The 26552-nt window shown below is 35.5% G+C and overlaps 1 protein-coding gene across 1 annotated transcript in view; it reads left to right on the top strand.

Moving 5' to 3' along the window:
* TAF2 (TATA-box binding protein associated factor 2) overlaps positions 1 to 26552 on the top strand; it is a 65964-nt gene that overhangs the window by 20557 nt on the left and 18855 nt on the right. Inside the window, 11 exon segments of the mRNA XM_075023862.1 lie at positions 4966 to 5101; positions 6566 to 6720; positions 8933 to 9047; positions 9148 to 9257; positions 10034 to 10099; positions 12083 to 12335; positions 15800 to 15940; positions 17255 to 17365; positions 19015 to 19208; positions 19789 to 19928; positions 25709 to 25778. Coding sequence (XP_074879963.1) covers positions 4966 to 5101; positions 6566 to 6720; positions 8933 to 9047; positions 9148 to 9257; positions 10034 to 10099; positions 12083 to 12335; positions 15800 to 15940; positions 17255 to 17365; positions 19015 to 19208; positions 19789 to 19928; positions 25709 to 25778 — 1491 coding nt within the window.

Below are 26552 nucleotides of genomic sequence, written 5' to 3'. Positions count from 1 at the left end.
TCTTGAATGTAATTAAGTATAATGACTGTTTTTAATGCTGTTATGAAACTACTTTTTAGTAAAAGGATGAGAGAGAATATGGAGCCAGAATTTTGACCTGAGCTATTTCTGGAGTGGTTAGTAATCTTTAGGCTTTTTACAGTATTTTTTTCTTTCCACTCTCAGTTACCACCTTGCAATCTTATGCTGAGATTTCTTAATCAGTTGCGAAAAAAAGTATTAGATCAGTCATCTGTGAAGTACCATTGGTAACTGTGGACTGGCTTAGTTTGTATTTTCCCAATAACTGTAGCTTTAGTACCAGTAGCTTAGGAATTTTCCCCTTACCTCTTTTGTGATAATCCTGTATGTCCTGGTTTCAGCTGGGATAGAGTTAACTGTCTTCCTAGTAGCTGGTACAGTGCTATGTTTTGTGTTCAGTATGTGAAGAACGTTGATGACACACTGATGTTTTCAGTTGTTGCTCAGTAGTGTTTAGACTATAGTCAAGGATTTTTCAGCTTCTCATGCCCAGCCAGGGCACCTGACCCAAACTGGCCAACGGTGTATTCCATACCATGGGACGTCCCATCTAGTTTAGGAACTGGGAAGGGGGGGGGCAGGGATTCGCCACTCGGGGACTGGCTGAGTGTCGGTCGGCAGGTGGTGAGCAATTGCCCTGCGCATCATTTGTACATTTCAATCCTTTTATTACTACTGCTGTCATTTTATTAGTGTTATCATTATCATTATTAGTTTCTTCTTTTCTGTTCTATTAAACCGTTCTTATCTCAACCCAGGAGTTTTACTTCTTTTCCTGATTTTCTCCCCCATCCCACTGGGTGGGGGGGGAGTGAGTGAGCGGCTGCGTGGTGCTTAGTTGCTGGCTGGGGTTAAACCACGACACTGTACTACTCACTGAGTAGTGCTAACCACTGGAGGTAGAAAAGTATTACTAGAAGTCAGATCAGTAAGTTGGTCCAGGTTTCAATGACAACTTTTTGCTGGGTTTTCTTTCCTTGGCTAAATTAATCTAGTTACGACACAGCCTCATAAAGACTTGCTCTTTGGAAACTCATGAGCAGCGTGTGCAAAACTATGAGGTTAAGCATGTGCAGGTGGAGTGGGAGAATATGTGAATTTAAGTCTTTACTGCAGCAGAAGCCCCTTTATTATGAAAATAAAACCAACGTTGTCTGAAGCAGTGGTTCTTTTGCATTTCAGTGCATGCAAATCCAGATTTTGTTCTTTTAAAATTAAAACTCTGGATTTAGAACTGAGTGAAGTATACAAATAACCCATTTAAAATTTGAATAGTGATCTTTCTTTGAGAGATTGAAAAGAAGAAAGTGTTTTCTGAAATCAGGAATAGGACATACTGGCTAGTTTCCCAGCCAGGTGAATCCCCAACAGCTACTGTGTTTTCTGGCTGTTGACGGTCACAGATGCAGCTTGTGTATGTGTATGCATGCCAAGCTGTTACTGAGTTTTGCTTGTCTCCTCATGACAGATTTTTGATTTAGTTCACTGTCCTTTCAAGTAGTGAAGCAGACCAAGTACCTAGATGCTTTTGTTACATATACCTCTGAAAAGCAAGTTACAGCTAGCAGCAGTCATTTTAGGGCATGATGTTGGTGATGATGTCTTTTTTTTAAGGAAAATTTGGGGTACTGAATTAGGTCTTGGCAGACTTTTTAATTGGTGGCATTACAATTTGGCAACATGTTCCCCTATACAGAGAAACTAAATTCACATTAGTAGGATCAGATGACACTAGAGAAAAAGGGCACATGTTTAAAAAAGGAAGTTCACTAAAACAAAAGTCTTTTTGTAACTGCTAATTTTATTAGTTTTATTGTATTTATTCTAGAATTGGACACAAATAATTGACAAAAACCTGTTCTAATGCTCTTAAATGTATGTTTCCTCTATGTTATGTATGATGTTAGATTTTAGACACTATGTTTCTACAGCTATTTTGCTACTTCATTGTATTATATCTTGTTAATAATAATCATAACATCACTTAAATATAAATTACAACTTGCTGTTTCTTGTAGATTGCAAAGATCCCTTGTATGTAAATTATTGTATATGTTTCTGAGTCTGGGAAATGATTTGTAACTAGGGCAGGTATTTTCATAATGATGTCTAGAACATTTCTTTGCAATATATTTTTTGTGTTTCTTTATTCTGGTTGTTATGATATGGTTTCCTGCCAAGCATATTTATGTTACAGCAGTCCCAATTAATAATAATATGAAGAAAAAATTAGATTCATTAATAATCTCATTTTTCAACTATATTAGAAATAGAATATTGAAAGAAATCATTGGGGAAAAAAGACTTCTTTCAGACACATGAATTAATTTCTGGGCAAAACATGGGTCTCACAGATTCTTCCTGTTTATGTCTGGTGAGACACAAACGCTGATCTCCAGAGCACTTATTTTAGAAGAAAAAATCCCAGAGCTTGGGAAAATGAAAGAAAGGAAACTGCAGGTTAACTGCTGTATGGATGAAGGCTTCAAAACAAAGCTTCATGTGTTACGTTTTCATTTTGTATTCTCCCCTCTCAGATTTTAGTTCTCTTCAGTCTTTGATTGTGCTGGTACCACCCTGTTGTAAAAATTAAAAACCTCAAGAAATTTATATAGATATATTTCAAATGGAGGAAGCGTATTGACAGGTTTACGTTGAATGACTGGAGTGTGTTTGAGAACATAACCATTATAAATTTCCATGGAAGAGCTAGTTCACTTTTCACTTTGATAAAGGTTCTAGGTCCATATTGCTAATCTTAATTCTCATTTGGTGCCAATTCAATAAAAGTTTTAGAAGTATAATAATTGAAGAAAAATATAATCAGAACAAATGTATTAATATTGAATGAACTACAGAATGTAACTATCAAATGCAAAATTGTCTCAGTTTTGATTTGCAGTTAAATAATGTAACCAGTACCAAAATCAATCAACACTTAGTAAATTTAAGGCCAAGAATGTGTGTCCTGGCTTGGCTGTAATTTTCAAGAAAAGAATTTTACCAAAGTCAATCAACTGTATAATTTGAAGCTGCATAAACAGTTTTTATACTGAGACCAAATTATTATATAATGTCTGGGCCACAACCTCAGTTTCCTCCTTGCATTTCAATTCTTTCATGGTTGCTAACCCTTCCCTACCTCCAGAATAATAGGACAATTTTGATAAGGAGAACTTTAGCAATTGCCTATTAACTAGAAACAACAAGTAGTAAACATAAGTACCTTCATATTCATCTACTTATTATACTTAAGAAGGATAATACTTGCTTAAATTTAGAAGTGCTTTTCTTTTTGTATCTTCTTAAGATGTTTAAACAGACATTCATGAGTAAAGTCAAGGGAGTCTCCCAGTAAATAGAAGGATGGAAAAAAATATTAAGGTATTGCAGCTACCTTGGTTCTTGCCACCTCGTGAAATCTTAAGAGCTGCAGATAAGGAGCTAAGTGCTGGTCCTCTGGCATACATCTTTCAACTGCATGGAAAGATTGGTCAAAGTTAAAATGGTTTGTTTAATAGGTCTTTGAAGGTTCTGGACGACCAGTCTCTTCCTGAGGTAGCTGGCATGAAAGATCAGGCTTATAGTGTTTATCTTTGATCATTACAATTCCTTAATTATTTCGTTCTGTCTTGCAGTGTCTTCTTCTAAAGTCTATGGACAAATCAGGTGTCTCGTCCATCTGGAAATGGTTTAGTTAGGTTATCTATAAGCGAGAATCACAGGGGAAGAATCCAATTTTGAGCCCAGAAATTTTAAGTAGCTGGCTTTTTCTATGTCACAATGGCCAATTTGTGATTTTTCCACCAACCGGTGTAAAATAAGTCTGGATTCCCACTTCTTAAGAAGTTGGCCTGGCATGATGTGGGTCCAGTTTCTTCAGATGTTTGTTATTCATTCATGGAAATCTCAAATGTCCTGTGAAAAGAACTAAAAGAAAAAACATAGCATAATGAAATACAATTGCCACAGACTTGGTTCATTAGTAAAATAAAGTCAAAACTTCTGATTATCTCCACTTCTCAAATAATTGAAATGGGGCAAAAAAGGTCTTATTTTTCTCAAGAGTTAACAGTATTACAGCTACTTTGAAATTGGGCTATAGGTCAGAATGTTTGTGTTCTAGACTGTAAAACTTGGTGGAGAAAATTACTTTTAAAGTTCATCAAAATTAAGTCTTTTGGTGTTTTATTGCTGTAGAACCACTAAGGCTATCCAGAAATCAGTTCTGTTTTTAAAAGTTTCAGGGTTTCACCATTTGTTTGCCTTCTGATAGGGAATGAACTTAAACTATTTAAAGTATTTTGCTTATAGACATGAAGGGTATGTGTGAAGGAGCACCACAGATAGTTCAAGTTACGTAAACAATGTGGCAGCTGTAATGTGATGCTCTGCCTAGTCTTCTCTGGCATGTCATCTGATTTACATGTCAGTTTGCTGAAGTGCTGAAAGCATAAAGTTGCTAACAAAAACCAAGCAATTTCTTTGGCTCATCACATGAAAGTCTGCTGTGAATTTTAAAACGCTATTACTTTCCTTTAATTGCAACAATTATTTATTTAAATGTGAAATATTGACTATGTACAGTCACTTTTAAATGGAAGTGGAGCAGGGGGAATGTCAATTCATGAGTAATTTCCAGACTCAAGTCACAGATTCCTTGCTCTGCTTGCTACTGCTACCACTGTCTTTACAGAAATACATAGCATGTATTCTGTCATTATTCTCTGTACAGTACTTGCTGTATGCCAGGTACACACACCCATGTCACCTTTCTGTACAAGTGTGCGGTCATTTTAAGCATGTCTTAATTTATAACTTTAAAACAGTAGAAGAGGTCCTAAATAATTGTTGGTGCAGCTATAATCTTGGTTGCTAAGTTATATTTTAAGTTTCATTCCATAAAATGCAAAATAGATAGCTGAGGTTTTTTTTATTTTTCAGCCCTGCATCACATTTACATTTTTCTATCAAACACCCTCATACACTGTCTTGGGAATATTACACTATGTTCCAGTGTAAAGCACATCTTGTTATGAGACTGATTGAGAACAGGATTAGCATGGAGTTCATGTTACAGGTAGGTATTTAAATGATTATGTGGAATATAGACAACTTTTTGTCTTTAGTTGTATTTCTGTTCATTAAATGGAGTTAAGGAAGAACAAAATGGATCATCATAGGATTCCATTTGTACTTTCAGTTTTAGCAGGATAGAACAGACATAAAATGTAGGTCATTTGTGTTAGGATAAGGTTAGCTATTATTCCTATACATAACTTGTAATACTTCTTATATATTGCATATTCTCTTTAATGTTAAGGTATTTCATTGCTTTGGGTTATTGTGATTGGTCATTAACACTGAGGACCTGTTTTACTGACCTTAATTGGTGTTGCTGTGAGCTAATCTAATCAAATTATAAATAATCAAAGTAATGAGAATCCAGCTTCTGCTTTCTCCACTGTATAAAAAGTTCAGTGCAAGAGGGAGCATAGCTCTTTGTATTAGAAGCAGAAGTTGAATAGAAGACTGTAATTTTAGTCTGAAATGCTAAACTTCTGTAGAGTTGTAGTTTCTCTTCTGTACTAAATATGTTTTGTGACATGCCTTAAAAAAGATAGGGTGCTATAAACAAACACCCAGTTAGAAACTGAGTGATACTTTTTCCTATCAACTTAAGGTTTTGGGGTTTTGTTTCTTTGGTCGGTTTGGTTTTTTAAGGAAAACATATGTGCTTGGGCTAGAGCTATTATAAGCAGTTGTCAGGTTGGAAATACAGCAGATACACCTTTTTTACAGCTTTCCTTACATAAATTTTAATTCTTGTTTTCAATTTTTAAAAAAGAATAACAAAGCAGAAAACCTGATGACTGTTTTATTTCTAAAAGCAGATATAGTCAGTGATCTCTTTTACTGCAGATAATTTTTGAAAGCTGATGGTCTTTTAATGGATTTTGTGTATGTATATGTAACTCTGAGGAAGTTGGTTCCTTGAAAAAGCTCAGGTAGAAAGAATTGATTAAAAATGCACCCCTTACACTCTGCATTATAATTTGGTTAATGAAGGCCACACCTGCTTGCAGTGACTAACCTCACAAATATATGGTCTTGAAGTATAGAGGTGCTTAGAAATAGAAAATGGATGCCAAAATGTGTGTCTGTATTCCATTTTGAATTCACGTCTGTTTGTTAAAAGGCTGCATGATAAGTTGTACCTGTAGCAGTGATAAGTGAAGAAGACATTTTTAGTTTGTTACCGTTAAACACTTCTCATGTTAAGAAGCTGGAGTTTCAGAGCTTTCTTAGCATGGTGGATGGTTTGCCTTAAGTAAAAATACATTTGTGTCTGCAAATCACAATTTCTATTATGGACAAGCAAATAATTTTCTGAAATGTCTTTATTTTGAAAGACTTTTTTTGAGGCCAGTTATCAGAGAATGATTTTATTGGCCTTTAGTTGCAATTCAGCTGCAACTAAACAGAAAAGCTTATTTTATATATTGAAGTATTTAATGAAAGTAATAAGTTTTTATCATTTTAGGTTTTCAACAAGTTGTTGAGTCTGGCCAGCACTGCTTCATCTCAGAAGTTCCAGTCACACATGTGGAGTCAGATGTTGGTTTCCACATCTGGGTTTTTGAAATCTATCTCAAATGTCTCTGGCAAAGACATCCAACCTTTAATAAAGCAGTGGGTGTATCCTTTTTATTCTTGGTCAGGATTGTTAATATGGAGAATGAATTTGTTTTTTAATTGGCACTATTAAAGGAATGTGAAGAAAGGCATGAAGTATCTTTGCTTAAAACAGTTAAGTACATTATTCTTTGAATTAGATATATATGTGAGCCACAGGTTCACACTCCTTTCATAGTCTTTTAGAGTATGTTGGCTTTTTTGCATTTCTGTACTAGAAAGGATTTCATGATTTTAAGTTTTACTTTGAAAGAAGCACAAGAACTCTGCTGGAATTTAAGGCCAAATTACACTAAAGGGATTCCAGAGGACACTGCCCATAGAAATATGCTGAAGTCTGACATGGAAAATGCTATAGTCTGGTGCATTTTAAGATGTGATTTCCAGTAAATCACTGTGAAATAAGTAACGTAAAGCACAGATTGATAGTTTAAAATACACTAACATTTAATAGCTTGGTAGCTTGTGTTAATATTACAATTTCAGGTAAAATAAACCTCTGTGTGTTGATTCTTCAAATTTCAGTGATATTAGTCAAGAAATAGGGTGTCTTATTTTGGATTGATACGATGGTAAATTTGAATTGGCTACATTTAACAGGTTTAATTGATAATTTTATTTAACATGACTGCAGACTAAAATCATTTATGACTGCAGCAAAACCATACCTTACTTTTCTAACAGAAAACAGAAGTAGCTATTTATATTTAGACATTATTTATTTGAGCTGACTTTAATGTTCGTGCATCTCAATATCTAACTAAAAACCACTGTATAGTTAATATTTATAGAGTAATATGAGAAGTTAGTATTTTATCTGCATCAAAAGTATTCATAAAGTATAAATATACATTGTTCTAATTTCCGTATTTAGCTGTGCCAAACACTTGAGGAAAATAAGGGTTCTATATGTACATATATTCACACTGCAGCTATACCTACATGTCAGCATTACCATCTGAGCTGGGTGAATCTACATCTGTTCTGTAACCAAGAAAGAATTGTAACTCTCAGATTTGGGGATTTTTCAGCTTCTCTGGACTTTGGCCCCAAGGCTGATGCTGTTAACTTTAACTTGTGTTTAATCCTATGGTTGCAACTTCCCTACATGCTTCAAACACTGTTGCACCTATGATAGTAAATTTTCCACCTTGTAAGACTGCAGGAGGTCTTTGTATTGTTTGGAAGGATATCTTATTACTATTAACTAGTGCTATCTTACACTATTAACGAGTGCTGTGTTGATGCTGAGTTTAAACCTTGTGCTGAAGAAGCCACTAAAAATGCCTTAAGCTGTACCTGATGACAAAGTCACAGACCTTTACGAAGTCAGCCACTGTGACCAGAACCAGTCTGAGGTATCTAGCCAAATGACCATATTTTGGGAGAAAAGTTAATTATGCCTGTATGATAAGAAACCTCTTTGAACCTGGAAGCTCCTGTCTTACATGTCAGGACATGAAAGAACAGGTTTTCCTTCCCTGCTTTTGTCTTACATTGTTAGAGACTTGTTGGGAGCATGCACTAGACTAAAATAATTCATCCTAGTGTTTTAGTTTTACTATAAATAAACTGTAGTAATGGCTCTCCTACAAATAATGAATGATGAAGTTATTCACAGGAGCAGTTGAGTTGGAGAAATTGTTGCCTGGGATAAAAATGAAGAGTGAGAACATTACTTTTTATCAGTCATATTGTATGCTTTCATATATATGTGAACTCCCATATATATACACACACACAAACATGTGAATGCTCAGCAATAAAATAATGGAGTTGAATGTAGTGTGGATAGAAAACAGAAGCTAATTGTCTACATTTTGCCCTGAGTTTTATTTAACTGAAACATACAGTAAAACAAATCATATTGAAATTACTGAAGTCTTACTCAATTATTTTCTCTGAGAGCATGCTGAGGACATTGGATGTGGTGAGGTCCAATATAGTTTTTCATAATGACTTTTCTTACTAGATAATTTTCATTGTACTTCAGTTTTTCTCCATGAGATACATGATTGTACATTAAAGAACTGTTTAAAGAAAAAAAGAATCTTAAAATTTCATGAACAAACGTGTTTTCATTTCCTGATTTTCTTGAGATAGGAAATTCTAGGAATAAAGAAGCATAAAGCGAATGTAAAGAATGAAAACACTGAGAATTATGTTTGTTTGTAACTACTGCATTGTGCACTCAAATTCCTATACTGCTTATTAGGGATCAGAGTGGAGTGGTAAAATTTTATGGTAGCTTTGCATTTAATAGAAAACGTAATGTATTGGAATTGGAAATAAAACAAGACTACACATCTCCTGGGACTCAGAAATATGTGGTAAGGTCAATTTTCCGTATTCTACTTACACGTACAAGTATGATGTATACATTAATAAGCGTAATTTTAATGTTAATAACAAAATCTTGTGAACCTGAAGGGTCCTCTTAAAGTGACAGTGCAAGAACTTGATGGATCATTCAACCATACATTGCAGATTGAAGAAAACAGTCTTAAACATGATATACCTTGCCATTCTAAAAGCAGAAGGTAAGAACTAAAATACAAACTGTAGGTATTTTGAATATGGATATATGAAAACATACAGTGGATTTGATGACAAATATATGCTTTTTTAAATTTTGTGTTTATATTTTCTTAATCTTACTGAATAAGATTTACCTCTCATGTAAGGGAAGAGAATAGAATTTACTATTGTTTATGGACAGAAAGAAACCTTACATTTTATATGCAGTTCTTAATTATAAGTAATTTTATTAAAGTTTTATAAAGAGCTTATTTATATAGAATGAGTTGAATGAAGAGTCTAATTAATCAAATTATTCAAAATGCCTTTGAATGGAAAAGGCAAATTAGAAGGAAGACAAATGTAGGCCAGAGGAGTACCTCAAGTGAAGATATATGAATGAAACACTTGCATAGTTTTCCTTTTCTGTTAAGAGTGCCAGGGCTGTTCACTAAACCTAATGAGCAAGAAAAGTTACATACTTCCTGGATGGAGTCTCTCAGTTTCCTAATGCATTTTAATAACTACTTTGACCTCGACTTCTCAAAGTTGTATGCTTATGTGTAATTGTAAAAATGGTGGGAGTCAAGTTTAAACCAATGTAAAGTATTGGTGTTTATTTGAACAAAATTGATGCACAGCTCAGTTTTGTCAATATTTTTTGCTGGAGACAGCATTATTTTTTGGTGTAGTAAAATACACAGAGAGTACTTTTGCAGGCTTAAGCTCTGTTTATAAACATACCTTTGCTATTCTGGTAATTAATACCTGGTTTTTTCCATTTTCTCTTTTTTAATAGAAATAAGAAGAAAAAGATTCCACTGATGAATGGAGAAGAGGTGGACATGGACCTTTCTGCTATGGAGTAAGTTAGCTTGTTGGAGTTTGTAAGTGTGAGAATGAGTCATGTTCCCCTTGTCTAAAGCATGCTATTTTGAAGGATTTGATAGTAATGTACTTCATTATATGACTGGCAAATTTCAAGACTATACCACATTTTTTTGCCTTTGAGACTTTTCTTCTGTAGCTGGGAAAATGCTGGTGAAGTATAAAATGTACATGTTAGCTACTATAATCAATTTTTTGGGAAAAAAAACCCCAAAACCTTAGGCATGATAAGGTGATACAGTAAATTACTTGATTCTTTCTTACACATTTCTAATGATATCTTTCAGCTGGCTTCATAGGTAAAAGGTAAACAAGAATTTGCTTGAAACAAAGTAAGAGCCATTTTTGTTGGACCTCGATGAAGACCATTTAACTGGCACTAAGAGAAGTTCCTGAAATCTGTGGTTAATTACGAAAGAATCCTTTTAGATTGAAAATAAGTGATGAAATGCTTCATATTGAAATTCATACTGGCGTTAATTTCACTTGGAACTGTTCAGCTCTTTGGAAGCAAATTCTTGCTTAATGTAAATACTCACTTTACCCTCCTTGAGTTGGATCTAATGGTGCTCTTAGAAATACTGAAGGTGTTGGTACCTTGTTTGCTCGTTGAGCGAAGTAAATAATCTGCTTTTGAAAACTAATGGTGTCTCTTTGAAGAAGGATAGATTGCTTGTCACCTTAAAAGTGTTGGAAATTCTCGTAAATTTAACCTCACCTAAAATACCATGAGAAATAATTTTATAAGGGATATTTTCATTGGGCAAGTTATTGTTACTGATTCCATATGATAGCCGACATATGAATAAGTAGTGTTTTAGTTGTATTTAAAAGCAATTAGCATAAATATTTGTGAGTAGTTCTGATGAGTTATGTTCAGGTAGTTAGCGCGTTACACTGAGCTGAGACCTTAATGATCTTAGAACTAACTTTGAACTGGTGTATGATTTTATGCAAGTCACTTATGCTTTGTTTATCTGCTAAACTTTAATCTGCGATGCTGTCATTCTTTTGTCCAGTTTGGACTCCTCTGCTCCAAGCATATATGATGATCTTCATTCTTTTCTATTCTAAATCCCGTGTATGCACTCTTCTTTTCACTATCCTTTCTTCTTTAGCTACTATCTTGACAGTAATTCTAGATATTCTACAAATGTATACAGAAATATGCATCATATTTATAATGATGCTCTTTTCATCGTTGCAAACTCTCTCCTAATTCCATGTCTTTATTTTGCTGTTATCAATTTTATGTGGAAAACTGAGGGACTTTATTATATAGTTTGTGCTTGTTTCTGCCATAAATTACTTCTGCAATCATGGTGCTGTGTGAATACTAACATATAAAATGCTTGTTTGGGTGGAATACAACTGAGTAATTTTATCTGTAGGACTAAACTTTAATCCTGTCTGTTGGTACTTTCACTTTTATCATCATTTGGCTTGGCAGTTCTGTGCATTTGCATGGTTACCCTTGTCAGCTTTCAACATCATAGCATGTGTGTGTTTGTAAAGCACTTTCACATCTATTGATAAAAAATAGTGTATAAAAAAATGGGTGTTTATGACCAGGTTTTTTTTGGAATTTTTTTTGCAGTCTTAAACTGTAGAAGGTGATACAGTGCTGCTCACTTATGAAAGTTATAGTGTCTGAGGAAATAGAATTAAATATATTGATATTATACAGTAGTTACCATGAACTCAGATCTGTAGGTTAAAAATACTGAAACACTGTATTCACTTTGACGTTAGAGATTTGGACAGATTGCCCTGGGAGGCTATAGAATTGCCATCCTAGAAGCAGGAGTTTCGACCAGGTGACTTTGAAAAGTCCCCTCTAACTTCGATTCTTTAATGGTTCTTTGAATCTAAAAATAACTGAGAATAAGTTAGAACATCTTTTGAATTTCTATAGTCTTGAAATGTTGTAAGCTATTAATGTTTTTCATGTCTGTCTTAGTGCTGATTCCCCTTTGCTCTGGATAAGAATAGACCCTGATATGTCAGTACTGAGGAAGGTAGAATTTGAACAATCTGATTTCATGTGGCAGTATCAGCTTCGATATGAGAGAGATGTGGTTGCACAAGAAGAAGCCATTCTGGCATTGGAAAAGTTCCCTACTCCAGCATCACGGCTTGCGCTGACTGATATACTAGAACAGGAACAATGTTTCTACCGAGTGAGAATGCTGGCCTGCTTCTGCCTTGCAAAGGTGAGGTTGTGTGGATGGGAGTAAGGGAAGAAATCCACTAGGCATTGTAAATGTTGGAAAACAGGTCAACACTCATCAGTTCTTAAACTGGCTTGATATTTAGCCTCTTAAAAGTGTTTGCCAAGTATTTTTAACATGACTGATTTGAAAGGAAAGCTGTATTATTTTAGTCTGTAAATGGAGACTGTAGAAGGCTTTCATAATTGTCAAAATTGAGATGTCAGACATGAAAACCACAAGGGATTTTTCCGGATTTCATTAAGTGGTAAAAATAAAAGACTTTTGTTTAATTTTTTTCAGAGCCAAAGTACGTTTTTTTTATTTTACTGGGAAGTTCCTTGGCCTGTCTGTTGAGAACTCTGAAGTGCTGAAATTCATCTGTCTGTCTAATGTGAATTCAGATTGCTGCTCTATATTGTTTCAGATTGAATAGGGGCACGAAATAAACATCATGTTGGTCTGCAGTTAAATATCAAAAAGCCAAATAATTGCCTTGAAAAGGGAAGATCTTTTTTCTTTAGACACAAAATCCCATTAAGAATGAAAATTAGAGAACCCTATAAACCCAACTGGGTGGAAACAAAGAAGAATAAGAATTTCTAAAAAGGCATCTTGTTGACACACTTTTATGGACATAAAGGCATACTTACTGACAATTTGTAGAGTTCAGATTATTGGCTATAGCTTACTTTCTGCTGTCTACCTATTGAGAATAAATCAGTACCTGTACAGCAATAAATCCTTTGGCCATATTTCAAAAATCAAAATCCAAGAAATGTTTGTGACAAAGTATTTTAATGTTATGAAACACTGATGTAATACTGCCAGTTTATGTACTAGTACTGGTACTGCTAGTATCTGACTTAAAACATGCACATTTTTATAATGAATTCACTTGGAATATTTAAAAGTGCATATTCTGCAGGTAAATATTGAAAGAGCAGTTGTTACAGCACTTAAATACAATAGTTTTTTCTGTCGTTACTTTGAATTCTCAGGCAACTGGGCTACAGATAACCATGACCAATTTTGCTCAGTTGTAATTGTATGAAAAATCTTGCTTCTACAGAGAAGGTTGTTGACTTACAGAAAAAAGATAATAAAGCTAAACAGAAAGTATGGCTGTGACATTAAATCAAGGTGAAGGAGCATGGCAGGACAGAGTTGTAGATATGTTTATGTAAGTTACCAAGGAGGAAACTGTAATGTATTCTATTACTAGTTCCAACATCATGGTGTTAGTAACAATCACTTCCTGTTGTCATTAACTCAGTTTAATTTTCTCAGCTTGTAAATATTCAGGATTTGTATTCTTTATTGGAAAACAGCCAAGTCCTTCATGTTTATTAGGGGGAGGGTTCTTTTTTGTTGATTTGCAACTTCTAGCTGGATTGCGGTTACTATTGTGAAATGTTCTTGGTGTTCTCATGTTGATACAGAGAAATGATAGGTGACAATGCAATTATAAAACTGAATTTACTGCACTTTCTAAATGTACTGTATACTTCATTGTAAAACAGCATTTAAGTCTCTCAGGCATAAAGTATTCATGTAACATACTAAATCCTCATTGATAAGAAGTTAATAGATGCGTGTGTGCACACACGCACATACTTTGCTGAGTAGTCCATGACAAATAACCCTACAGAAAAAGGAGAGAACAATGTTGCAATTTTAATTCCTTGGAGTATGCAGGTTGATTTTCCAGTTCAAATCCATTGCAGTGTTGGTGATGTGCTATAAGGTTTAAAAAAGCAACACCACCACCACAAACTCCACCGCCATCACTCACCCCCCCCACCCCGTATCAGACGTTGGGGAGTTTCATAGCTGTGCATGACAGTTACATCTTAGGCCATGTTTTTTATGCTATACTGAATTAAAGGATGCAGAAATAGAGTGTATCTGCCATCTTTTTAAGTAGAAGTAATGCAAGACAGGCTACTTGCTTTATGGTGTGGGGAATCTGCAAATATATTTAATTCAGAGCGTATAGCATATCAGTAGAATAAATAGAAAACTTGGATTCTGTCAGTATTTAAAGGGCAATTCAAATGAGTCAGCACATTATGAGACCAAAAAATACTGAAAAGATGATGATTTAACTACTATTGATTTAATTTGAAAATACTGTTGTTCATCTATAGATTTTGCAATATTAAATGCTTAAAATAAGCAGAAGTTTAAAAATATGTAAAAATTTACACCCCAATTTTAATGGAATAGCAAATATCTTGTAAATATAGTAAACTTTGATAATATTTTGGAGGTTGGGTTTTATTTTACACAGCTACATAAATTTCACATTTGCAGTTTTAAGTTCATCATGGTTTCTAAGCAGTCTTTGGGATTAAGCTTTTTCTGCAGGAAGAGTTGTTATGTACCTTACAGAAAAAGCTATACCTGTATCTTTAGTTTGAAGACTTCAGTTATTGCAAAGGGAACATCTAGTCTGACCGCAGTATTTTCTGTCTGTGACTTTCCTTTGAAGCCTGACTTACTGGGAAAATGGTTTTCAGTAATAAAGCACCCATCTTATGTAAGAGCAGTGGTGAAATGGATTACTACCCATCTTCAGATAGCCTCTTACTTTTCATTCTCTGATTGCGTATGTAATACCCCTTAGAAGGAAATCATCAAATTCCTTTTCTTCTGTGTGAAAACAGATTTTTTCCTTTGCGATAGGTCTGTAACAATGGAAATTCCCGCTACTTTGTAGAGTGCATTGGCCCCATTTGTTTGTGTGTGTGCGCGCGTGCAATCCGTCATCAGGCTTAATCCGTCATCAGGTGTAGTTGTTCTTGTCTGCAGGCTTTCATGGCTCCATACAGCAAATGTATGAAACCCAGGATGCTGGGAAGGCACAAAAGCAGTTTTGTCTTTGTGGAACCTTACCGTCTTACACCAAAATAGACTATAGCAATACATTTGTCTCAGTGCACAGTCTCTGTGAATTATGATTAAATTCAGAGGTAGCTGACTTGCCTTTCACTTTAGGGGTGGTCTTTTAGTCTTAGGGTGGCTGAGGCCTACTTAAAGTCTAGGCTGAGGTTACTGGCAGGGTAAATTTGGGAAGTTGGTATTGTGAAAGCCTCTTCCATCACTGGCTTCTGTAGAGTCAGAAAAACTTGGCTTAGTAAACACAGAGTTTTCATCTAAAATATGAAAGAGAAAATAATTAAGAACAGAACTTTATCATGGAAAGATAATTAGTTGCAGACATCTTCCAAGTGGAACAATTTCCATAAAATTTACCTCTACTGTAGAGAAGATACATTGGGGATGACAGTGAAAACTTAGCTAATATAAGACAATACATTGATGAAAATAATGTATCTATTTGAAGGACAGTATGTTCTTGGCAATTATCCTTTTTGATTATGGGAAATGTGTATTTTTCTACAGCCAAACTAAACTTGCAGTGGTGATGTTAATACGATTTCCCTTCCCCCCTAATTTTACAGATTGCAAATTCCATGGTAAGTACATGGACAGGACCACCAGCCATGAAGTCACTCTTTACCCGAATGTTTTGTTGTAAGACTTGTCCAAACATTGTGAAGACCAACAACTTCATGAACTTTCAAAGCTACTTTCTGCAAAAGGTAAAATTTATTTTTTTCACTGAATGTTTTAAAAGAAATGTCAAAATACAAAAACATTCCTATGGTTGACAACTACAGGAACATGGATAGCACAGTCCTGCTTTGCCCCTTCATAAAAAACCTAAGTAACTAATTCTTTCTTATATGGCATCTGTTTGTTCCATCTTAGTCAAAAATCAGTTAACAAAATTTTAGCAATTTTGTCTGAGTAGCTGAAGTTAAATTAGTAGTTTCTTCAGAATGATGGAATAAATATAGTAATTATTTGTAAATATTTGTGAGCTCATTCTTAAATAGAATTCATTGCACAGTAACAAAGCTACTCATTTTATCTTTCAGGTAAATTCAGCACCTGTCTTCATTAATGGCAATGATATACAGCAAATAAAATCTTATAAATCTTATCTTAAATTGGTGGGCTTTATAGTTCAAGCCACTGCATAATCCTTCTTGTCCTCACCTTTATATTAATTGTCAACATCATATATTGCTGCAGCTTATTTTGATGTTGATGTAGGTTTCTTTTACTGAGACCTGTAGTTGTTGGTTGTACAGTGAATAACAAAATGAATTATAATGGTTTTCTCTCAAGAGTTACTTTATGGTTATTGGATGATTGAGTTCTTATTTCACAGATTTCATATTCCCGATTTTGGAGAAAACTAAAATTTTGTTTTCTTACTCTGTCCAAAACTGCTTCATCCTTCTCCCTTCATCTCTTTCTTGGACCTTCTTTTATATTTTTCTGCTCTTTTTGTCATTTTTCATTCTTTCCCACTAAATCTTACAGTTTTCTCCCTTTTAATCCCATGTCCCAAGTTTCTAGATCTAGAGTAAGACTCCTATATCTATGTGAGTGGAGCTAATACCTGTCTGGCTAATAATTCTTCAGGCTTTACTGACTGTATTCGATCTATACCTCTCAATGGTAATGGAAGCTTAGACATCACATTCACGTGAAAACACCCAAATTCAGTGCCTGTCTCGGAATTAGTTCCATCATCATTTTCTGTTTCATTATTTTTCATTTGTTACCTTTTTGATAGTGCCTTGACTTCAGAGTCTTTTCTTGGATACACAGTTTTTTCAAATGTCTGCACTATGTCTGATTACTGAGCAATAATTACATAGTTTATTTGATCTGAATATTATATAGCATGTGGTATGACTTTCAAGAAGCATTTAAAAACAACTTTTCAGAGATTTGCTATTGTAAAATTGTTAATTGCTCATTTTCAGGGTGTAGTTCTTTTCAGGGTGTAACTATCATTTCACTAATGTAAGAATGATGTTAGTATTAATTTTATTACACAGACTATGCCTGTTGCCATGGCCCTTCTGAGAGATGTTCACAACCTCTGTCCTAAGGAGGTTTTAATGTTTATTTTGGATTTGATCAAGTATAACGATAACAGGAAAAATAAGGTAAAGAATGTGTTTCTTTTAATCTCTCACTTTTTTGTTGAAAAAAGTCTTAGTTAATACACTGGTTAGGAGAGTAAATATCTGGCTAGGAGAGTTGATGAAAAGGTGGTACACTAAGCTAAACAGTAAATGTTACAGAATGGTCTGTAGCTGACATTTCTGTGGCAGCATTTCTTGGATGTTTCAAAGCTCTTTGTGCTTGTTGACTTACTAAGGACCTGCCTGTCTTCATTTGCACGCATACTTTTCTTGCCTTAATCTTTTTCATTCAAAAGATCCATGTGTTTTGAGAAAACGTGCATGAGGCTAACATGTAGTATGCAAAGTTAAGCGCTGGTTTGTTGGGGTTTTTTTCACCTTGAGAATAGTATTTGAAAGAGCAAGGAAAGGAAATAATCTTTTTTTTAACAATATACAGGACTCTGGGATTCTGGGTTCTGAATGTCAGCTCTAGCTCACAGACCTGGATTGTCTTCATCTAGTTAAATAACAGCTGAAACCCAGGTTAATATTGTTCCATCACAAAACTGAAGCATGTGAGTTAGAAGTGTTGTCTTCTAAACTTCCTTCCCAGACAGACCACCTCTGAAAGCTTGATTAGATGACCTTTAAGATACTGAGATCTTAAAAATACAAATACAAAATTCTGTCTCCCTAGCTACAGAGGAAGTCTACAACTGCTAGGAGCCTAGCATAATCTTCCCAATTAATTGCTCAAAGTTAAGTGGAACAAATCTGAAGCGTCTTAAGCCTCACTTTCTTGTGTGTAGAAACACATACTGTGACAAGACACTTGTTGCAAGATTACTGAAATAAGAGGGTGATAGAGGGTGAACAGGTAGAGAGACATATGAATGCAAGCACCTGTAGCCACAAAGTTCAGTGAGTTGTGCTAACATCTCACCACCACCAAAGGAGAGACCCCACCTCGCTTTTCCACGTGTCCCTTCCATGCATGTATTTGACATCTTCTACTGGATCTGACAGATAGTGGATTTGTTTAGATTAAATTAACTAATGTTCAGATCCAGTACTTTTTTCTGCTTTTTTAATTTTATTTTATACTTTTTGCTGCTTATTAATACGACCAACAAATGCAACAACCAGCGTAATGGAAGGGGTGAAACAGTAAGCCCAGGCAAAAGGAGTGAATGAAGAAGCAAGATTTTCCTCACTAAGCAGCAGTGAAACCATTAGTTCACCTCAGAAGCTTGTGAAGTTGCTAGCTAGATAAACTGTCTGATTTTGTGAGGTGCTAAACACCCATTAACGTTGGTAACCTTGGTACAGAATATAGAAACAGACAGGTAGTTTTAGATGCTCACATTTAGAAATAAATAATGGCTTTTACTTTCCATATCTGGAAATGTGCCTGGTTTTTTCCATTTTTATAAAACAATGTATTACTATTAATATTCTTGTATTACTATTAATATGCTCTTATTGCAGAGCAAAGATTAATGATTGATAGTATGTCTGCTTGCTCAATCACTCTCAAATCCATTTTCAGAACAAATTTATTCCTGTTTTGCTTTCTCACATGGTTTTTGTTTTAAGATCTTGTTCTGTAACAGTGCTTCAATGTTTCTTAGCTTTTAAAGAATATATATTGTTATATTTGCTTGTGTTTAAATGCTGTTTTTATCTAGTTTTCAGACAACTACTATCGTGCTGAGCTGATCGATGCCCTAGCCAACTCTGTAACTCCTGCAGTCAGTGTGAACAATGAAGTTCGAACATTGGATAATTTAAATCCTGATGTTCGACTTATTCTTGAGGAAATTACCCGTTTCCTAAATATGGAGAAGCTTCTTCCCAGTTACAGGCATACCATTACAGTCAGGTGTGGTTTAATAATTGTACACATGAAGAGAGCAGACACATTAACGCTACTTATTTGTTTTTTATGTGCCCTTCTGTAGTTAGGATTTGAGATTTTAGCCTGTGTGTCTTTATCTTAAATGTCAAATTCTTTCTAATTTCCAGAAGCTGGTAGTGCAAGTTTGTCTTGATTGCTTTATTTTTCAACATTAATTTCTATCAATGTAGACTTTCAATAGCAGGTATAAATTGATCATGCTTGTGCCTCTTTCAGAAAAGCATTTATGAAAGTTTTGCAAAAGGTAGCCTTGTAACAATATCTGTAGAGTACACTACATGATCTGAGCTGTATTTTCTCTGTGAATTAGTACAGTTCTACTGAAACCAAACAATGAACTTGGCATGGTGGGGAATTTTGTTTGTGTTTCTGCCTAATTCAGAGTTAATGAGAGCTATGTGTTAATGCTGTGAAAGTAACATGTTAATTTGGATAATAGAATTCTAGAAAAATTGCAGTACTTCCTTTTGAAGAAAGTAGTTTTATTCTTCTTAGCTGGCATTCCATAAACCTAATGTAAATTTCCTCTTTCTACCATATCTAGCTGTTTAAAAGCTATTCGAGTGCTTCAGAAGAATGGTCATGTCCCAAGTGATCCTGCTCTCTTCAAGTCATATGCAGAATATGGGCACTTCATAGATGTCCGAATAGCAGCATTGGAGGCTGTCGTTGATTACACAAAAGGTACTTTTTTCAAGTATTTTGACACTTTGTAACACTTGTGATATAGTAGAAAAAGGTAATACTTACCTCATTAATATTAGGTTGAAATAGTGTCCACCAGAAAAGCTTGTGTGATGACAGATGTATTGATAAGAAGCTGAAATTTCAATTAATGCTTTGTCCTAGAGAATGCAAGTTTTATGACGATGTGGTGAGCATTGTTTCTCAGTGTCTTGCAAATTGAATCAGATACCTAAGTTTTGAAATGAGTAGACAGCATAATGAGTAGTGGCAAGGGGTTTTGGCAGTTTCTTTTTAACACTTCATTTTCAGTGATTTTGATTTGATTGTGTTCAGCCATAATTGCTAGTCAAAGTTCTTGGTCTTGCTTTACCTTCTTGCTAATCTCTTTATTTTGCTTTTTGCATGCATCTTACGGTTATAAATTTTGGAAACTTAGATTATTTTAATGATTACTGTTAATTCTGCTTTGCCATTCCTTATACATAGCTTATGTTTGTGAGATGTTTTCATTCTTTTAATACTGTCTTTATCTTAGTTGACTGTTGCAGGTCCTTGAAAAAAATAAAGGGTAGCTTTCTTAAATGCCATTTGAAGTTGAAATTCATTCCTGACAGATTTTCTAGAGGCAGTTAAAATTATAGCTTTAATAATTTGCATTTTATAAAATGAATTTAGTACTACATTGGGCTGTTCATTTATTTGGGTTAGTCTTTCTCTGTTCAGCAGACTTGTGACAATTCTATTTTTTTGAAGGGTTATCCCTATCAAAGTGGCCAAATACTTCAATTCTTCCTCTGTGAGCAGGCTGGTGATTCTAGACTTGTAATTATTCTGCCTCAAATTTCATGTTTTCATTTTCAGGGTAATGGAGAATTTCCTTTGCTTTTTGCATGAATAATTGTTTTCTCTTTTTTATAAGGGCTTTATTACTTTGATCTTACTGCTGTCATTCTGTCCAAAGATTTCTCAAACTAGATAGGCAATGGGAGGTTTTAAGGCAATTGGAGTCTTGAGTGAACACATCTGGCAGAATTTATACATACACTAACAGACTGAAACCAGACTGTCATACAGAAAAACTAATAACTTCACTCTCAGGCTCAGTCCTCGGTCTTGTAATTCACCAAGCATTCTGGATCCATAACCCATGGCACATGTACCATTTGGTGGACCCTGTGAGTGATACCCAGCTAGAAGTCAGAACTCTCCTGGTACTGTGCATCTTTCTCTGTTAGGCTACTTGCTTTGTTCCTCCCTTCATAGAGTGTTAGTGGAAAGATTTGCAGGAGAATGGAAAGCTTACTCATCAGCCTGCTTCCTTTAGAATAATCTCCTCACTAATTCATCCCACCCTTTGGAAAGACAAACTGATAGAAAATATGTTTTCTCATTAAATTCTTGACCTTTTATGGATGGTGTTTATAGTTAATAACGGACTTGGATAAGAAAGTGTTTGTACTGCAAAGTAATATAGTACATCTTTAAAACAGCTGATCAAATGGGTTGCTGTATAAGCAAGATAGAGTAAGTTGCTTGAAATACTCTACAAGAAGGTAAAACTTGAATGGTAAAAGGTAATAGAAAGATTACTTGAAGAAATCAGCAATTGAGCTGAATGTAATTTTTGACTGATCTCACTGTGAGATCTGGAAATGATGGATTAGAGTATTACTGCCAACAGCTTTTTCTCTGATGCAGAGGTAGCAGATGCAAATATCTATCTGCTATAAAGTCACTACAATACACAACACAGCCTACTGGTCATCAGTATCATTTCTTAAATACAACCTTCCAGCACTGAACACATTAGCTTCTGCTCCTGCTCTAAGACTGGTAAGTTTTTGGTGGAGGGGTAAATCTGGAAGCTCTGTGTGCTAACTGACTTCTTCAGCTACCCATGTAGAAGTTAGCAGCACTTGTCTAGCAGAGCCCTAAACCTGGATTTGGAAGGAGAAATGATTGGGCGTCTATTGCCAAGAGGTCTGATTCTCGTTGTTCCCAGTTACCTGGTTTCCAGTTCATACTGGATGTAAACCAGCAGCTATCAAATGCCTGTTGCTTGTGCCAAAGCTGGCTTTTTAACAGTTCTTGTAAAGGAAGCTGATGGATTTTGTAATTTCCATAAAAAGGAAAGTCTGTATTTTCTGGGGCAGTGTGGAACTCCCATGTTTTTCTGTCAACTGTCAGGGCAGGAATAGCACTGCCTTTTTTTAAGCTACTTTAAAAGAAATCATTTCTCCATGGAACTGAATAAGTTGTTTTCTTTGCTGTTAATAGTAAGGCTTTTTTTTGAGACACAGTAACTCTGTAAAATGCTTGAGGCAGCATATAAGGACTTGGACAGTTGATCTAAACTGGCTTGAAGTGAACAGGGTTTATTAACTTTTTTAAGTTAGCTTCTGAAAATTATATGACTATTAGTAGTTATATGTATACAACAAAGCAGTTGCATATTTAGAAGAGGTAACAACAAACCATTCTAAGTATCCACGATTATCTAATCTCATGAATTTTAAAGTTCAGGGTCTCAGAGATGCTCTGCTGTAATTGAGAACTGATGCACCATCTCTTGTAATTTGAAAAAATCTCAAGAGGATTTTTACTTCAGAAAGCAATCACTAGTTTTTATGTCTACCAGAAGTATGAAAACCTACACATCTTTCTTTTCCCACAGCCTTCTAGGCAAACTGGCAAGATACAGACAAGATGGGTGGTCTGTGAGATAGGTAGGGAATTGGGTCATCCTCTGCACTCAGAGGATGGCAATCAATGTTTTTTACTCAGGCTGCCTGGCAGCCTGTCACAATTTGGGTCCCGCAGGGAACATCTTCACAAATTATCTGGACCACAGCATGACAGCTCCCTCACCAAGTTTGCTGATGACACTAAACTGGGTGGTGAGGTAGATGTGTCAGAAAGGAGAGCCATCTTACAGAGAGACCAGGACAGGCTGGAAGAGCCGGCAAGCAAGAACTGCATGAAGTTTAACGAGGACAAGTGCAAGGTGCTGCACCTGGGCCAACATAACCAAAGAGCCCAGTACAGGCTAGGATCTGTGTGGCTGGGGATCAGCATTGCTGAAAGGGACCTGGGTGTCCTGGTGGACAACAAGGTGACCATGAGTCAGCAGTGCCCCCCTGCAGCAACAAAGGCACATCGGATCCTGGGCTGCATCCACAGGGGCAGAGATAGAGATGGGATCATCCCACTCTACTCAGTGCTTGTCAAGCTGCACCTGGAGTACCGTGTCCAGTTCTGGCCCCCACAATTCAAGAAAGATGTGGGCAGACTGGAGAGGGTCCAAATGAGTGCCACAAAGACAATCAGAGGGTTGGAGAACCTGAAGTAGAGAAGAGAAGGCTCGGGGGGACCTCATCACAGTACTCCAGTACTTAAAGGGCAGCTACAAAGAGGACGGAGGCTCTCTCTTTGGAAGGAGCCATGTGGAAAGGACAAGGGGCAACAGGTAATAGTTGCATGGGGAGAGGTTTCATCTCAACATAAAAAAGACATTTTTACAGTGGGAACAACCAGTCAGTGGCACAACTTCCCCAGGGATGTGGTGGAGTCCCCATCGCTGGAGGTTTTCAAGATGCAGTTGGAGAGGGTGCTAGATAATCTCATCTAGGCTCCCTTTCCCATGAAAAGTTGGACCAGATGATCTTTTGAGGTCCCTTCCAAACTGGGCTGTTGTATGATTTTATGATTCTTCTGGCTAATAAGATTTGTTCTGCCCAAGATCAGATTTAATTTGTCATTGCTCCCCAAAATGTTTTGTAGTTGCTATATAAATTTGAAGAGCAGGTTAAATGCATTAGTAGCAAAGCTTTGGAAGTCTAGCAGGCCTAGTTTACACTATAAGGCAAATAGCAGGGAAGACTTACTTTATTTCAAGCAAAAGTAAGTTTAAGAAGCAAAAAAGACTTTTTTTTTTAACCACAAAAGTATGGTGTTTCATGGTTCTGTTATCCAGTACTGTCAGCCTAAAGGATTAATCTCCTAGATATCTCATTTTCTAATCAAAAAACAATTTTAAATCCCTTTTATAGCTGTTGAAATAATTGCAGCTTGCTTATGATTGTGACTTAATGTGTTCACCATGTTGTGAGTCTCTGCTGCATGGTTATACAATATTATTTTTCTTCAATGCAAAACAACTTTTGTATGCAGTGTTCTAGCTGCCTTCTATCCCAAGCAAGGTAGCTGCCAGGAAAAGCAGTTGTGCATGGAGTTGAGCGCAGGCAGTTACTAATCCCTTAAAAGTATGTCCTAGGCATAGCTTTTCAAAGATTTCCTCGATTTTTAAGGCAAAATCTGAGATTGCAGTTCTGGTGTGTATGGATACAAATTTGCTCTGGCATCCATAACTGTGTAGCCGTGGTCTAAATGGTACAGAACATGAGCTAATACATTCTGCCTCTAAACAAGGCTCATCAACCCAGTTCGGTGCCTCACCAGTGTAACCTGTTCTGTTTTGCTGGACTGTAAGAAGAGCAGAGCCGACTTGCAAGTGGCCTGCAAAAGACTATTCAGCCATCTTCTAAGCAATATTATAATGTAGTTTTTAACTACTTGGCTGCCTCTGCCCAACCTAGGAAGAGATCTTATGTTCTAGTTGTCCAAAGTATTTAAAGAACTTCTATTAGAACTGAAGTGCTGATTCTCATAATATAATCTGAATAATTGCCTCTTCCTTTAAAACCAACTTACCCTAGTGAAATAAGAAGGGAATAGTAGGTATTAGAACTGGTTGGACTAGAAAAGTCGTATTTAAAAATTGACTGAAAACTGACTGAAATCAAGAAGGAAAATTGATCTAAGGTATTTAGTACTGAAAATACAGTAGGCTCGGGGAAGAAAGAAGTACATTGCTAGGACCACAAAATGGAAAGCAACAGAAATGTTTTTGGAACTGTCTGTACAGGAATGATTAATACACCCCAAATTCTGAAGTAAAGCAAAGCCGAAGCAAGCTCTTCATTGTTTTGAGGAAATGAGATGAGAATACTGCTGTAAAATCTTAAAATTATACACCTGAGAAAAAGATTACATAAAAATTCCTTCATTTTTTGTGTAACCAGTGATGATGATATCCTGTGTTGTTTCCTATTTTGCACTGTTACTCTGACAATCAAAGGAATTTTGTAATGTGATTTAAATTTTAAACTAACAAGCTGATCTTGTTTCCAACAGTGTCAGGCAGCAATTTTCTAGAAGCATGTGCCGATAAGTTTCAAAATCCATTTTAATTGTGAAGTATACTGATTTAAAAAACTAAGGAAGGCTACTGAGAGGAGTATGCTTGCAGTTTTGTATAAGTCCTGTAGTCTTCCTCTTTCTATGCTATATATAGATAATAATCTTCCACAGATTCCTGTGTATGAGAATTGTATATTCTCTATTCCCTATAGAAAATACTGTACTTCTGATTGTTGAAAAGATACTTGAATGCATCTGTTTTAGGAAGCACACAATATCAAGTTGATCATTTACTCTGTGATCTTCCCAATCAGTGCTCATGAGTGACAGTTATCTGCTAGTAGTCAAGTTGGTGGTTATTGAATAGTTGAAGCATGAAGGAATTTCGTGCACGTTTCTATTTCAGTGTAAAGTAAACCACCTCTTACTTTGAATTTGCAGTACAATTAATGAAATTCCTCTTTAATTGCAGTGATTCAAGCTCTTTGTGTGCTAATTCAGGAACTTGTGGTTGTCTTCATCAAAATCCTTCCAGTTTATATATATTTATAGGCATTTTATTTTATTTTTCTTTGCAGTTGATAGGAGCTATGAAGAACTACAGTGGCTGCTTACTATGGTTCAGAATGATCCTGTACCCTACATAAGGTTAGTGAATTAATAAAGAACCAGTATTTTTACTAATGCTGAAACTACTAAGTAAATTCTTGGCCTGGAATCACTAGAATAGACCAAATGCCTAATACTTCTTCACAAAACTGCTTTTTCTTCTTGTTATTTTATATAAATAGAAATGTATTTTGATCTTTCAACGGTTCACATCTCAAAAATTAACATACTCTGTTCTTAATCTCCATTATATTATTTTTGTCTTTTATGTTCTACCTGTATGGTGGAAGTCTGAATTTAGAGGTCATTCCCTGATTATAAATAAAATATTGTCTGATGTTGCATATGGCAAAAAGACTTTGTGATATTTAGAAAAGACAAAGGTTGAGACATAGTGCACACAGTGTTTTGCCAGCAAGGAGTGTAAAGCAATTGTTAGACTGTAGATGGGGTGAAAGGATAACGTGAAAATATGGTGTAATTTCTAGTACTGCTTGTTTCAACTTTGATTTCACCAATGAGTGACTGGATATTGTAGCACATTCATTATACACCATTGAATACCAAGGTTCATGATCATTGTTCTTCCCCGACACTTTCTTCTTATGGCCACCATTAAAAAACTGAATTTCAAAGATAAATAGTGTTACTTTTACTCTCTCTCTATAGGTGATTTCTTGCAAAGATCATAGCTGCAAGATTGTTCTCTATTTTATTTCTGTCATTCTTGTTAAAGTAGATACAGTTAGACTCACTAGAGGAGGTTTAGCTTCAGTCTGGGAAGGAGATTTAATTTGATTTGTGCCTTTTTAA

This window comes from Buteo buteo, chromosome 3 (assembly GCF_964188355.1).
Source record: "Buteo buteo chromosome 3, bButBut1.hap1.1, whole genome shotgun sequence".
In the NCBI taxonomy this organism is placed as follows: domain Eukaryota; kingdom Metazoa; phylum Chordata; class Aves; order Accipitriformes; family Accipitridae; genus Buteo; species Buteo buteo.
The sequence above is the reverse complement of the archived record's forward strand: the minus strand, read 5'-3'. Positions and strand labels throughout refer to the sequence as shown.